The following is a 16,701-nucleotide window of genomic DNA, read 5'->3' as shown; positions in this document are numbered from 1 at the left end:
AACATCACTGTAATATATCAAAGTACAGATGTCACATATATCCAGGGGCAGGCTGGGGGTATGGGGGCATCACAGGACCACTTGCATTTTTTTCCCTTTAAAATGTTCCTAATAGGCTGTTGAGTTGTGTCTTGTCCCCCAGGCTAATATTTGCCAGCCCTCCTCTGCATGTATCCCTTTACTGTAGAATTATTATCAAATCTCAATAAGCTTCAGAGCTCCGGGAGGAGATAAAGAGAATATGACAAGAGAGAAAGAAACAGTGGCAACTGTAATGAATGAAATGGTGTGTTCTGCAAGTAGACTTCATAGCACCATTGAAAAAACTTAGTAAAGTTCTAGCACAAGAATATAGTTATACATTATTCCCTTAAAATTTACATTAGACAAACCCAAGAAGAAAATAAAAACATATGGCTAGAGTATTTTAGTTATGTAAATCCTCATAAAATGTACCACTTGGAATAATTGTTTGATGGACCCTTAGAGGGCTTTATATAACCTTCTGTAGATCGGTCACAAAATCCATGAACTAACTGACATGCAGAAAGAATATGTATGTTACATCTGTAAGGATTTATATGACTGCTCTGATAACCCTAAGCAACATTATGTTATCTGCATAAAAGGTGGCCCACAGGAAATTTAAGATATGTGGACTTAAGTCATGCTTTATGCCACTCTTCTCAGGACAATGACAATCATATTAGGTGAGTGTCCATATCTCCCCTGCTAACTTTAAAACACCGATATGGATACCCTTAGAAAACAGTGGGTATAGATAATAGGATTCATAAAGAGTACTCATCAAGGAGAAAATAGGTTCATTCAATAATTAAGGGCCTGATTCATTAAGGATCTTAACTTAAGAAACTTCTTATTTAAGTCTCCTGGACAAAACCATGTTACAATTTAAGGGGTGCAAATTAGTATTCTGTTTTGCACATAAGTTAAATACTGACTGTTTATTCATGTAGCACACAAATATCAACTTTAAATTTCAGTGTACAAATAAGCTATCAAGTATTTGTGTGCTACATGAAAAACAGTAAGTATTTAATTTATGTGCAAAACAGATTACTAATTTGCACCCCTTGCATTGTAACATGGTTTTGTTCAGGAGACTTAAATAAGAAGTTTCTTAAGTTAAGATCCTTAATGAATCAGGCCCTAAATCTTATAGTCAAATAAGGCAAGCTTTGGGAAGTATAGATTCCTGCTGCCCCCAATCTCCCCTGCAGGTCACGTGCTGTTTACCAAGTTGTTGTGCAGCAGTCTTAGCACAGCAGAAGACCTGCACTTGTTGTCCTTGCAAAACAGTGTAATTTTTATAAATTTTCAGGGCAGAAAAGGTCTAGTATATTTATAGGTAAAATATCAATATATTGGTGAAATATATTAGCATCACCTTATCTATTTACAAAAATTGTCTATGGTTGAAGGGTATGCAAAGAAAACAACCAATGAGAGGTGAAAGCTGTGTCCTCCTTTTTGAGGTCGTAGTAATGGCTGTGATTATTGTATGTGAAGCTTCCTGGGGAATTCTCCTATACATGTTTGTATAATGTGCTAGTAGGGTGCAGTAAATTACACTGACAGACAGTAAATACAGCGACTGTGCACTAAATATGCAGCTCTCAATGCCAGCCCTTTCTTGCCTATAGGTAGGATTTTGATAATCTCCTCAAATTTTCATAACAAGACCCGCATTACTCAATATAGACTCACATTGAGATTGAGACTTGAAGGGATTACCCCTAATACTGTTCCGTCTTTAGGATATATCTTTTCAGTGCAAATTGTCTGAAATATTAAATTATTTTCTTACCAATATGCTTGGTCCAAAATTCTCTCTGTCAAAGAAACAATTATGAAAAGTTAAAAATGACTATATGTGTGTCTGTTGTAAACTATGCAGCAATTTTAAAATACATACTAAATAAAATACATCTACTGTATGAGGCTAGTGTTCTGTAAATTATTCAGCTTCAGATAATTTTATAATATATATATAACAAAATAAGTGGGAGGGGGCGCCACATAGTATAATACTGTATTTAACAATACAGAAAGGTGTACCACAAGCCAGAATTTAAGTCACCAAGTGGATATAGACACTCAGATATTATGGCTGAATCAGTAGGAAAAAAAGGAAGAAATATTCTGGAACACCAACACCATACCAATATGCGTACCAGATAGAAAAACTTTAAAGCTTATCTGCAGGTGTAGTTGATCTCTTCATGAGTCAGAATAGATTTTGGTTCCCCTTCAGAATGGTGGAGTGTTTTACTCAGCACTTAAAGGGTCACAGACTGGCACTTAATATATCCTCAGTGATAACCACGATTATAGGAAGGAGAAAGCTCACATAGTGTAGTACTGTATAGTTACATATTTATTACATAGTATAATACAGATGTACACTTACATAAAAGACTAAAACATATGTTTATCTGGGTATCTTTAGCTGGAACAGGACAGCAAGATCCAATTGGGGACACACTACCACGCTGCTGGGCATAGAGTCAGCTGGCTCCTTGGAAACACAGTCCTCAACGCGTTTCGTCTCATCAAGCAGAGACTTCATCAGGAGGGATTATATTATTAGATCTAAACTGAGCAATGTTTTTTTACTAGATGCAGATTTTAACAGCTTCAATTTTGATTTCAGCTTCTTTCTTTCAAATAATTCTTTTTGTTTCTGTCTTTCCTGTTTGAAAATTATTCTATTCCTTGTTTATTCACTGAGCTGTGAGTTGTGGACCACACCCAACTCACAGCTCAGTGAATAAACAAGGAATAGAATAATTTTCAAACAGGAAAGACAGAAACAAAAAGAATTATTTGAAAGAAAGAAGCTGAAATCAAAATTGAAGCTGTTAAAATCTGCATCTCCTAAAAAAACATTGCTCAGTTTAGATCTACTTAACCTATATGTTATAAATCAAATATCCAACAAGAAAGAAAAGAATACCTATTACATGTGGGACTATGAAAATATGTAACCTGCTTCCTTTTGGATATCTGATTTGAAAAGCTTTAAAGATCTTCATTCTGGTACGCATAATCATTCACAAGAGTGTTTGGTTTATTAACTGCATCCTTTTTTGCACCATAGACCTCTTGGTCCATCTCTCTGGTGATAAGGATATTTTTCACTCTGGACCTTTCTTGGTCCCAACATATATTATAATACTACACTATTGTGCACCCTTGTCCTTTTTTCTATTTATTTCCAGATTTTTCCACATTACACCACTTGGTTTTTGGAGGACTGGCAGCCACCTGCAAATGGGAAGTGTATAATATACCTAACAGACTTTTTGGACAAGCAGATCCTCATATGGACTTGTGATATTTCAATTCTCTATTATATACTGATATTTTGTTGAAGCGCCCTACGTGGTATTTGGTTTGTTGTATGTGTATATATATATATATATATATATATATATATATATAAATATATATATATATATATATATACATACATACACACACAAAAGGAACTAAGATTATTCACATATATAAAGTATATGTAAACATGAGAAGTTTACAGAAATATACAGTATTTCAGAATTTCTCTTAAGAAAGTTGCTGGAGGGACAAAACATCAAACTGCTTCATTTGTATATTTGTTACTATTACCACAAACTGTCTACCTCCCCAGAGCCCCATTACACGGGACAGTCAGAGCCAAAGGGAGTGTGCTTTAGTGAAAGGGTATGGCATTGACAAAACTGCCTATGGTTTGGGTAAATCAGGTGCATGTCCTGATGCTACAGTAACCTGCAGATGGACAGTGGATAATACAAAGCATCCATATAACAGGGACATACAAAATAGACAAAATAAATGAAGACTGAAAACAAAGTTGGCAGTAAATAGTTGACTTTTCAGAGTGTTTAAAGATTTGAAGGTTTGGTAGAGTATGATCAGACGTAGGTGGGAATTCCATAGGTACTGGCACGTCAGAAACTTTGTAGGCTGGAGTGAGAGGTGGTTATCAGAAAGGAAGTGAGGTGCAGGTTAGTGGCAGATCTAAGAAGGCATGAGGGCAAGGACATAAACAGAACTGTGGGGGCCACATAGCAATGTTTTGAAGGTGCCCCTTCCGTCACTTACTTTCAACGGCCGGCAAGCTAGCTTTCTACTCTTCCTCTATCGCTACACTGGTTCTGCACTTTGCCTCAAGCTGAGAGAAAAGATCCCCTCTCCTTTGAGCAAAATTAATCCTTTGCAGTGTCATAGTCACACAGTAGACAGCTTATTATGCTTTCTCCTGACCATGGATGCCACAAGGAGACCAAAGATCAGAGAAGCATGGGTGGCAGTTACACAGAATCTAGCAACTCAGCTGTCCAGACTACCCCTGTCACCTTGGTAGTTACGCCCTTGCATGAGGGAGAGTATTTCTATTGGCGGTTTGAAATATACGAAGGCTTGGTTTTATTGTGAGCTTTGTAGGTGAAGGTGAGTAATTTGATTTGGATTCTGGAGAATATGGAAAGCCTGATGTGGCTGACGTGGAATGGCAAAAGAGGAAAATCCATCTTGACACAACAATAAGGATGGATTGAAACAGGAATAGGTGGGCGAGTGGAATGCCACATGGTAGGAGGTTGAAGTAGTTGAGGAGCGAGATGATAACATAATGAATAACAGTTTTGTTTGCATCTTAAGTGAGAAAGGGGCATATTCTATCAATATTTCGAAGGTGGATGCAACAGGACAGCGAACTGGTATGAGGGGTAAAGTAGAGGGTGGTGTCAAAAGGTGACACCAAGTCAGTGGGGCATTGAAGTATGAGGAAATTGTAGTTTTATTGATGGTAAGGGAGATCAAGCTATTGGCTCTGTTTTTGTTGGTCTTCTGGTAGTGTTGTGACACACATGAGGAGCAGAGGAGTTGAGAGGGATAAACAGTCAAGCAGGCAGGTTGTGGAGTGAGACAATAAGATAATTCTTAGTAATGAGGGGAGAAACAAAAAAATTTGTTTGGCAAGTGTTGCAAAATGAAAGGGTGATTTTATGTTGCTGCAAGACGAGAGGAGAGAAATTCACATAGATGGTCGTACAGAACTCACTCAAGTAATTTGGAGGCAAAGGGCATGAGAGAAACAGGCAAGCAGTTGGAAAGAGGTTGGGTCAAGAAATGGTTTCATTAGAATTGATGAGGTGTGTGCATGTGTAATAGAGGATGGGAAAATGCCAGTGAAGGTAGACCGGTTGAAAGGTGAGTTTGAGGTTGGCATGCAGCGGGGGAGAGGGAGCAGAGAAGTTGAAAGGAAAAAGAGTCAAGTGGACAAGTGGTGGGGTGAGACAATAAGATGATCCTTGGCAATGAAGGAAAATTAAATAAATTTGCTTGGTAAGTGTTGTAAAATGAAAGGGTGAGTTTATAGTGGTGAAAGATTTGCAGGTAGCGGGTCTGTTTGGTGTGTAATGATTGATGTATGAATTTCCAGAAACTGTGTGTGGTGACTGGAGCTGCCTTGTCTATGGTCGAAGTGAGTGTGCTGTTATATAAAGAGTCAAAGAGATCAGGGCAGGACAAGGTAGTTATAGGAGTGAGAAGATTTATGTATATTATTTTTTTTATACATACTGTTATATAAATAGAGGGCATCAAGGAGGAGACCGCGTAGAGACAGTCAGTGATGTTAGTCATATAGAGGTAGAGGAATCACATGTCTAGATGCATAGCTTAAGCTGCACTACCACCTAGGTAAAAGATTTTTGTAAGGTGTCCTCTCCCTATCCATAGCTATGGGACCTGCTAAATGCAGCCATTTTTCACGAGAGAAATCAAATTAAATTTCCAAGTCAAGATATTGGTGGATGGAGGTATGGGAAGGGGGACAAATCACAACCTACAAACTCTTATACATCCTACCCCAATTTCCTCCAGGCTGTAAGAGGAACGGAGGGGCCCCATAAAAAATATCTGCACGGAACACAACTCCCCTTCCCTCGGGCTTCTGTAAAATCTTTTACTGGGTGGGAGTGCAGCTTCAAGTAAGTAATTTCAGGCAAAATCTATATAATCTTTACCCCCCAATTACTGGTAATTGGCTTGGTAGATACTTACATCTACTGGTGCCTGCTACAAGTCACTGCAGGTCTACTAGTTTAGGGGAGAGGAGTTTAGGATTAAAAAAATAGATTTTGCCTGGAATTCCCCTCTCAAACCAAAGCTGCAGATTTTCAGGGGAAGCTGCTAAGAGAGCAGCTACAGAAGTAGAGTGAGGGCCAACAGAAAATATTTACCATCAATAGAATACACTAATTTCCAGCAAAGGTGGCTGCCCCACACTTACATAAGTGACATAAGAAACATAGACAAATATGAGTGCTCCCTACTATTCAGTATTTCTTAATTTGTATTGACTAGTTGAGAATCATGGTAGATAATATTGTTAGTGTAGATAATTGGGATAGTAAAGCATTTCCACCCCTGTTGTAAAATGTATAGAAGAATTTAAACAAGTGATCCTTACAGTTTTTTCGTCATCCTCAAATACCTCCCGAGCTTCCTCGTGGCTGCAGATTTCCTCATAACATTCTCTTTCAAGGTTCCCCTTTTTGAATTCTTCAAATGGTGAATTTGCACGCCTCCATCGACTTAAAATGCTGTGTGCCTTGTCATTAGTCACAAACACTGCAAGTCAGGAATGATCATTAGTGCCATTGTTTTGTGGAGAGCTCTCCATAGAGCTATTGCTAATGTCACTATACAGTGGCCTGGTACGGTGCTACACCAGATAATGGGGGTATTCTTTCCAAGACCTGTGTGTGTTTGGATGCTTTCAATTTTCTGAAGCTTTTCCTATATATTATACTCTTTTAGTGTATTAAGAAAACATTTGAAGAAATTTAATTTCTACTTTGACACATAGTTTTCTCTCCTCAAATGTATTATTCCATGATAAGGACACACTTGATGAAAAAGCATTTCTAATTTTAGCAGTCTATAAATGTTGCTCTCTTGGTTGAGGCATATAATTTGTTTCCACATTTTGGGCTAATATTGTTTAAGCCAAGTGATTTGGCTACACAATTTGGGCTCATGTGATGACACTTAATAAAACCACTCCACACGTAACTGTGGAAATGATACTGTTATCTATAGCAACCAATCAGATTCTAACTGTCATTTTTCTAGAACAGTTGAAAGAAAACACCTGAAGACCCACATTTTCTACACCATTAACTGTTTTTACCAGTAGAATAATTTTTATAAATGGCACCTCAAAATACGTTTTCATCCATCCTATATTTCACCTCATCTCCGCCTCTAATAAAAAAATGTCAACTATCACTCTTCTAGTTATTCTTGGATTAGCTCCCTCTTAACTATCAACCTAGGTTCTACCATTATCCCACAATTTGTCATTTCGTCCTTTGTACATACAGTATTATATCAATCCCATATTGCTCTCTATTCCCTATTTTAACATTTCCTTATTTACTCTTTTCTTCACATGTCTTAACCGGTTTGCTATACATCCATTCTTCTTTCTCGTAGATCCTCCACTTCTATTTCTGCCAATCTTTAATTCCAACTCATTCTCTGCTTCTCATGCTTTCCATCTATATTTTAGCAAACCTCATTCTCCATTTCTTTCTCTTGGTTTCCACCCATACTTTATCCCACCTCATTTCCAACTTCTCTTCTCTCATACTTTCCAATTATCCTTTATTATATCTCATCTTCCTCTTCTCTTCACCCTCATGCTTTCCGACTACTCCCATATCTTGTTCTTGTCTCCCCCAATATACTTTCCACCCATTCTTCTAGCAACCACTTCCTTTGACTTTGTATTTAAATTTCATCTTAAAAATGACAGCTGTACAGTTAAATTCACAAATTGGTTTCCTTCAAAAGGGGGCACAATATGCAACTGGTTTTGATCTAACTCCACTTTTGTCGATTTAAATACAGAGCCTAATTAAAGGGGGGGTATGGGAGTTCATGTGTCCTGAGCCCCCCCCCCCTTCCCTCTGTCAACTGCCCACAACTTCCAGAGGAGGCCCCCTACTCTCTGCTGCTTGAAGCGCTGTGCAGGTGATGTCATGTTGTGGCGATGCAGTCAGTGAAGAGGAGCCAGCAGAGAAGAGTAAGAGTTAGAAGAGAAGCAAAGGGAAGAATAAATAGAGAAACAGAGAGAAGCCTGTCAGTAAACTACTGGGGGAAAAGGGTGCATTTTCCTACACATCATAAATATCTTTTTCATAGATTTTATTTTTTCTTTAATAAAAAATATATATTTGGCAAAATCCCATTGAGAGGGGGGGGGGGGGGAGCAGGGAGGAAGTTTGTCTGAGAAAACCTGGGGATGAATCTATAAAAAATATAGAGGGGAGCTTGGCAATTCTATACTGACTCCTAATCTATACATAATGTATAAGGATGGGGCGCTGATACGAATATTCTGCCACCCTGTCTATAACAAAAATGGGTTTGACATGACTATTCTGGCGGCAAATCTATAAAGAAAATACATGAAGGACGGGTTTGATGACTATTCTGGCACCTAATCTTTAAAATATATATTGGAGGCGAGGGATATTTGGTGAAACTATTCTTGAGCCAAATCTATAAAAAAGTGGTGGGTTGACATGACTTTTAGGGTGCCTAATCTGTAAAGAATTATGGGGCTGGAAATAGGCCTTTTTTATTTATGCTATTAATTTAATATTGGGGCTGGTGGGTGGAGGGGGGGGGTGCTATTCATCTTAAATGGGAATGTTATTAATTTAATGTCAGGGATTGTGGGGGGAAATAGATCTACATATTAAAAGTTAGTTAAGTTATTGCTCTGCTTTCCAAGAGGTTAATAGTAAAGTATTTTCCAAATAGGGCCCCAACATTCCAGGATCCAAGATGAAGCTGAGCTTAAGACACCAGCAGCAAGGCAAAGTAGTCAAAGCAGTAGGAGAAAGCAGCACAGAGTTTGAGAACAATCTTGTAGAATGGTAGGAGTGTCTACTCACAATACTTTGCTGGAGGGGGGCAAAAGGAGAGGGACATGAAGGGGCAACATTAGAGATACAAGATGTTTGTTTGTGGGCAACACTATCTTTATGTGTAGTAGACCAAAGGAGCCCCCTTGTCTTAAGTGCTCTGGGCCACCCAAATCCTTAATCCACCATGTTTGGCTCCTAGGGGTCTTAAAAAAAAAGTACTTTTTTGAGATTTTGAAATTGCATTTAAGGCAATCTTTAAAAAAATGGTTACAGTATAAAAGTAGCAATTCCATGAAAAAATAAAGGTGTTTTTTTTTTTGTTTTTTTTTTACATAAATCACTGTAGTAAACTAGAAGAAGAAGTTTGGTAATTACTATTTTTCTATTGTTTTTACAATTCTGCACAGTTTCTACAGAGTCATGTGATAACCATGACAATCGCAGTCACATGACACATGATGTAGTGAGTAGAGATGCTTTGAGAATGAATAGAGAATACACCAATGAGCTCTGTGTGCACTGTAAAATCTTCCCACTCCTTCTCCATCCTCTGCCTTCACATGACATGCTAAGAGCCTGTGTGTTACTGGCAGCCATACTTGTCTTCCCTCAAGAAAGTTTTTGAAAAGGAGATAAAGATTTGCAGGAGGACAGCTAAAAAAAATCACTATCACATATAAGCTTAAAAGTTTCTTAACTGCTATTTAAAGAAAAAAACCTTCTATGTGTGATTGCTACTTTAACATAGATCTTGAACTAACTCAATTTTGTTATATTCTTAAAGGAAGATTCAATTTTGGTAGAAAGCTTTTTAGTGGATACAAGAAAACTTATTTTATAGGGGTTTATTTTACAAATATATCATCACTTGTACAGTTGTTTGCTAGATACACTCACTAATGGAGTGTGTCTAGCACTTGCCTTCCTGCAGTATTTTACATCTGGGCTGGAACACTTCTGTCTATCTCCAGCCCCCACTGGTGCGTCACAAAACTTCCAACATCGACTAGACAGATGACTGCATATGCCAAGATAGAGACTGCTCTAGATACACTCTACAAGAGATTGTATCTAGAAATCATTTGTATATAGGATAGAAATTATAATTACAAAGTAGACCCATTTAACCCCTACAAAGAGTACACCAAGGTGGCTTTATTTGTTAATAACTCCCACACTGCGTGTATGTGTGTGTGTGTGTGTATATCTATATATATATATATATATATATATATATATATATATATATATATATATATGTATATATATATATATATATATATTATACACACACACATACACATTGTAATTATTGGATTGGAGTCATGTATAACCGCACAGTATTATACAATGTCTGGTTACTAGTTTGGTTCTATTTATCTGCACAGTATTCAATGAGACAATACATTTCATTTTGCTTTGGTGTTAACAGATGCTGTTGTTAACTCATTTTATATTTACCAGACATTACACACTGCAGAATGATATTCTTCAGATTTTGCCTGTAGTGAAATATACTCTTCATGAAGCTGTTTTTCTTATGTGCATCAAACATTCAGAATATAATCTATACGACACCAACATTGCACTATGTAAACAGATACTAAGTACCCTGAGAACTGAAATAGCTTTAGCCCCTCTCTATTCAGTACAGAACACTGCCCCATAACTGCACATGACATGATCCACACACAAGCAGCATTCTTACCATTTTCTGGCTTTTGAAGGAGCGCGACAGGTAGAGAAATAAGAAGTATCAGGTACGTCTTTCCAGCCATGATCTTATGTTATTGAATGAAATGTTCTTATTCCCTTTTGGGCGGCTGATGTGACAAAAAGAGTCAAGAGTTCAAGCTCCAGCTTGCAGGGGAAATTAGGAAATTCCTGCCCGGAGAACAAAACACTGGAAAGAAAGCTGTACAGTCCGTCAGCTACAGCCACATCTCATTAAAGTTGTTCTTTGTCAAAGTATGTTCTTGGTTGGGAAGAAATTAATTGCATTAATACAGAAATGGCTGTGTGGGCATTGGACTTGGTGAATGCAGCGTGTTTGTTTCCGTTATACAATATGTGCCTCTGATACGTTTTATTTGCTTTGTTTACATAGGGAAAGGACAAAGAACAGGCTGTGCACTGGCAAAAAAAAAAAAAAAAAAATGCTGCTATTGAGATTAAAAGATATAGGTGTACATCCACCCAAGTTAAAAAAAAACCCCAAAAGAGTTGTATATATGCACCTATTTCAGTAGAGGCACTTTTCACCTCTGAGTTTTGCTGATGTTTCTATAATTAAAAATGTATAATGGTTAAATATGCAAACACTATATTTTTTTTCTGTAATGCACTGACACGAGATAAATAAATAATAGGATAAGATAATGAGTAATCCTGGATATTTAAGAGTAAATAACAAATCATGCATATATTAAGCTTTATTTACCTTGTTTTGGAGATGAGAGCTCCCCAGGTTGCATGTATTTCTGTCTCTCAAAAGTTTTTTGTTTTTTTTTAAAGCCGCAAAGAGAAAATGAAACATGAACTGAGGGAACAATGTGGGTTATCTGATTGGGTATCAATAACTGAGCTGAGGAAATGTTAAATGAACTAGAACTAGATTATTCATAAGGCAACCTGGGCTCCCACCTAGGGCTTGGGGCATTGAGGGGGTCAGATTACCATATCCTGTTGGGGTTTTTTGACAAATGGAGGGGAATGGGGGCAAAAATCTATATGCTGCCTTAGGCCCTAAGGGATCTTAATCTGAAATTAATTAGGAGTTTGGATAACAGAAGGAATTTTATTTATCTGGGGATTCTATAGTGTAATGCTGCTATGATCTGCTCTACGACAAGATTTTTGCCTCCTATAGTGGGCCTTAAATTTTTAATCATTTCTGGTTTTGGAGAATATGATATCTGCTAAAGTGCTGCCAATTTATTTTAAATGCAGCTCATGTTTGCAAGGGTTGCACACAAACCTGGCATTTAAAAGTGGACCTCTAGTAACACTCTATACAACTCTTCCCACTATTCAATCTCCATACTCACACTAGTGACGACCACCTATCAGTCCTTCTCACAAGACCAGCTACAGAGATTAACAATGACTGGAAGATTTAAATGTCGAAATTACAGAGGAAGAAGTTACCCAAACAATCAAAGAGTTGGAAGCTAGTGAAGCCCATGGATCCTCTGGTTTCATAGCATCTTACCTTATATTTTTCAGCAATGTACTTGATCCACATCTGGCCCCCCTGTTCAATAGTGTAATAGAAGATCATCCTCCCTCTAAACAAGCACATTTAGCTAAAAAAAACATGAATCTTAAGATTCATTCTAAGATACTCATGAGGCACCAAAACACAGTTCTTCTGCTCCTAATTCACAGTGTTCAGGATTTGTACCCTGGAGATTGGCTTCTGCTTTCTCTTGACACAGAGAATTATGTGAACTTTCAAACTCAGAATACTGCGTCAATGTTACTTTCTAACAAGCTTTATATTCCACTCCTTCTGTTAGGGTGTCGTTAAGCATTATTACACCTGAAGTTCTTACCATAAAAAACGTTACTCTTCCTACCTCTACTTTACTTCCCTCTTGATCTTACAATCATCCATATCATACAATCTGTTCTTGGCACTTTCACACCAAGAACAGATTGTGCTTGGTGTAAAAAAAAAAATTCAGAATGTTTCCGGCGTTTTAGTTGCTTATATATGTATTTGTTTTAAAAGTCAAAATGTACATATTTTGGTGCACTTTTACTGGAAGAAAAATTTTCATTGCAAAAAAAGAAAGAAAAGCCGAACTCTGGTTCTCACAGTAATTGACTAGGAAAGCTTCAGTGCATAGTGGGCGAGTAACTTATAAACATCAGATGCTGCCCCCTATTCAAAGTTGATTTCTATTAAAACCAGTAGTTGATATTTAACAGCAAGTTTGTGTAGAGCCCCTTTAAATATAACTTTGCTGTATACGAGCTATATAAATTAATGTGGGAAATTGGTCTACTTTAATTAACAGAAGGTGCAATGGATGGCCGTATTCTGCCATACAGGGGATTTAAGGTTAGGTGCAAAGTCATGGCATGCATCCATTTGACCCACCCCATGACAGCGTTCCAGAAATATTTTCACATTAGTTATGTTTTAAAATGTCTAAAACAAGCATCCATTGAATTTCTTTTATTCCATTACTACATCTCCCTCTTAATGAAGCCATTACAGCTAATGAAAGGTAACTATAAACCAGGTAGGTGGTTGCATTGGACAAAGATCATTTTAAGTCATAACTAATGGGAAAATATTTATGGAATGCGTAATGTTTTTCAGTTGCTAATCTGACTTATTTTGCTATCAAACATCATGGGGAAGTAAGGAGGACAACAAGCTGTGTTTCCATTATGTTTTGAGGTTTTGCAAAATACATACATCCTACCCCAGTGATGGCAGGCCAGGTCACCTAGGTCGTTTAGGAGAGAAGCTCGTGCCTCACTTATAGCTGTTGATGCAGACAGCCACTGGGAGTGCAGGTCTGAGTAGCACAGTATGAAAGTGACAGTACTGGGTATAGTGAATAAAAATACTGGGTATAGGCCATTATGTGGGGACCTAAATCTATTTAGAATTCTGGTTTCCCACATGTAAAGGATAGATGCCATTTTGCCGGGGACCTGTGACTGACGAGAAGGAGGTTTTGGGTCCCCCAGGGTGTAAGGGAGAGAGTCCTCGGTAGCTGCCACAAGGATGCAGTATAATGGAAGGAGGAGGAAATCCACTCTGGATGCTGAGAGATATCCTGAGATTGAAGATAAAACCCCCTAAGAAAGCAAAGTGGCGATATTAAGAGGGGAAGGAGTCTGTTTGAAGGCAGTGTGAATGCAATTTAGAAGAAGAGCCCCAAGCACCCTTAAAAAATGCCCCCGTACAGTGAGGGGTGTCTTTACACATCCAGTGTTGTTGTACTGAGGGCTGAAAGAGAGAGCTCCTTTTCAAATACCTCAATACTGTTTGGTGAGGTTACTGCAGAGGAAGCATGGCTTAGCTAAGTACAGTATCACCTGGTTATATATCTATATACTGTATATCTGCCTGGAGAAAGCCCTTTAGCCAAGGACCACTGGCAGAAACAGTGTGGCGACTCAGGATGGTTCTTATTGTAGGAGATGATGTACAGTTATAATGGAGAGTCCCTGGATATTGGGATGTGATATTAGGAGGAGACAGTACCTGTTTGAGGGGATGTTGTGTTAAAACCACTGAGATCTAGTCCACTGTGTGTTTGCAGGTGTGAAGAGTCATAACCAGACATGCTGTGGAACCACTTTACCTAGAATCACAGAGCATGTGACCATCATTGTTTTGCTGCAACTGTCATGATTAAGGCTACGCCGAAGAACTTAGAGTGAAGGGGTCTTTATTGATGTTGAACAGACCAGGCCACCAGAGGGGCATCATAATTCAGTAGGTGCAGACCTGTGATCCAGTTACAAATCCACTCACAACTTCCAATGAAACTCCGGTTTTACACCACATCTAGACCAGGCATGACTGTCTGCATGTTGGAGAAGCTCTGTATCCCCACACAAATGATGGGAGTACCTCAACGTTTGCCTACCTGGTCATATCTCAATTTAAAATTACCTTTTGTGCACACATCATGAAATTCTCAAAGCAGAAAATAAAACTTCATATAAAAAAAGTGATTACTGGAGGCAAAAAAAAAAGTGATCGGCATCACGGTTTAATTTTAGTAAAATGATTTTTATGTACATACACAAAATATTTATGAACTACTGAAGCTGGACTTTCCAGGGTATCCATTTACCAAGACCCCTCCAAAAGTAAGATTTTCTATCTCTGCATAGAAAATATTTTGTTAGGCAATTTATCAAAAAATCTGTCATGGGGCAGCTGAGCAATGAGAGGGCTCTTACTGCTAGTCATGGAGCAATACCGTCCCGGGCTTCCAGTTCCAGATTCAAGAGACATTTTTTTTTTTTTAATATAAATCCAAAAATGAGTATAATATATATTTGAATAAAACAACCTTATTTAAAAATTAAACAGTACAAAAATGATGATGAGTAGGGAGAGGACCTGAATCCTGTGAAAACGCCCGTTCTATAGACCCCCAAGTGAGTTATGTCATATGAAAGGTTTTGTAGCCATATGTAAAGTAACTGTGATAACAAAGTAAAGTTTATACTGCACACATCGTCATTAATGCAGTGTTCCTTTAAAAATAAGTACGTTTCAAAACTTTATTCCCAGAAATGTATGGACCTTACATCCAGGAAGACGACTGAAAAAAAAAACTATGTGCAGGGAAATGAGATAAGCCTGAGGTATTGTTTCCTGCAAACACTGTAGTCAGTAGATTGTATTGTAGAAGTTCTCTAGTGGTAGAGTGAATACAAACCGCTCAATTCTTTTGAGAACTTACTAGACAGCTATGTCAAGAAGCACCACTGTCAATTTGTTGCTATCATTCTGTATCTCTCGTGAAAACATCATACTTATCTTGTTTTGTTCATATTGAGTAAATAATTGTTGTGAAAGCATCTGCTGTTTACTGCAAATATTTAATAGTTGTAGATTTATCTACTGTTTTTTTTGTTTTTTTTTAAATATACCTATATAGCATTTGCACACGTAAAAATGTATTGCACCCATGTCTATTTTGTGGTTTGTAATTGACCTGTAATCTCCAAAAGGCTTTACACTATAAGTACTATGTATACACATGTAAAGTTTTAGGTGACCCTACTTTAGCAGTGTAGAAAAACTAATTTTGGGGTAACATTGATCCTTCTTCCAATATCATAGGTAGCAATGCAATATTTGAAAACACTTTAACACATGTACTCAATCTCCTGCATTTACTATTGCAATTCCCTCCTCACTGGTCTTCCCTTAACCTAGAATGCAGAGCGAGACTAATTTCCATACTTCCTCTTCTCTGCTTCATTTGTCCCTAAATTGGTTGCCTGTACATTACTGGATCTAATATAAAATAGTTTTACTAACAACCACTAACAAAACTGCACCATCACACATCTCTTTCCTTGTGTCTCATCCACACTCATTACTTGCTCCCATTCCCGATTACAGGATTTTTTTCTGTGCTGTACTCTCTGTGGAATTCTCTCCCTCATACAAGACTTTCCTCTAGCCTCTAAACCTTCAAGCACTCCTTGAAAACGCATCTCTTTAGGCACGCTTACCAAATTCCTAAGCCACCTTTATGAACCTCCCGGGACTATTCTTGAGGTGTTTCTGTATGTGCGCATTCATGGAGACCAGGAACTGTGCTATGCGTGCAGTAAAACACTTTTTACTAAACTGAAGAACAAACATAAAGCAACATGTTTTAGAGCAGGCTGCAAAACAGCATAGTAAACCAACGCAGTGGTGAAGCATGGTATTGCAGGCATGAACACCAATGTGGATCTGGCTGAGCCAGATCACAATATCTAACAATTGTACCTGATCACCACTACACTATGCAGTACACGCAAGATTACATTTCTTCTCCACCTGTATTCAGAAGCCCTCTGACACCAGACTGGATTACTTAGGTAAGTAGTCTGAATACATACGCCCTCCGGAGATCGTATGTATTCAGACTACTTACCGGTAAGAGAAGTCTTTTCTTCTATTTTTCCCCCTCATCTTTAGCGTGTGAACTACTGATTTCTACCAAGTCTCCAAAGCAGAGACAGGAATCTT

At 37.9% G+C, this 16,701-nt stretch overlaps 1 protein-coding gene across 2 annotated transcripts in view; it reads right to left on the bottom strand.

Annotated features, from left to right (window-relative positions):
* The window catches only part of F10 (coagulation factor X), a 33,572-nt gene extending 22,078 nt beyond the window's left edge, over positions 1–11,494 (bottom strand). The window contains exons 1-4 of one of the 2 annotated variants that reach the window (XM_075200036.1): positions 11,413–11,494; positions 10,681–10,947; positions 6,503–6,663; positions 1,829–1,853 (exon numbers count right to left, since the gene is read on the bottom strand). In XM_075200036.1, the coding sequence (XP_075056137.1) occupies positions 1,829–1,853; positions 6,503–6,663; positions 10,681–10,750 (256 nt within the window). In that variant the 5' untranslated portion in view covers positions 10,751–10,947; positions 11,413–11,494. Of the gene's footprint in view, positions 1–1,828; positions 1,854–6,502; positions 6,664–10,680; positions 11,189–11,412 lie in introns of those variants that run through there. The other variant, XM_075200035.1, reaches the window with a different exon arrangement.
* Positions 11,495–16,701: the final 5,207 nt, after the last annotated feature.

The sequence above is a fragment of the Mixophyes fleayi genome, chromosome 2 (genome assembly GCF_038048845.1).
Source record: "Mixophyes fleayi isolate aMixFle1 chromosome 2, aMixFle1.hap1, whole genome shotgun sequence".
NCBI lineage: Eukaryota > Metazoa > Chordata > Amphibia > Anura > Limnodynastidae > Mixophyes > Mixophyes fleayi.
This window is presented reverse-complemented; position numbering and strand designations above follow the sequence as displayed.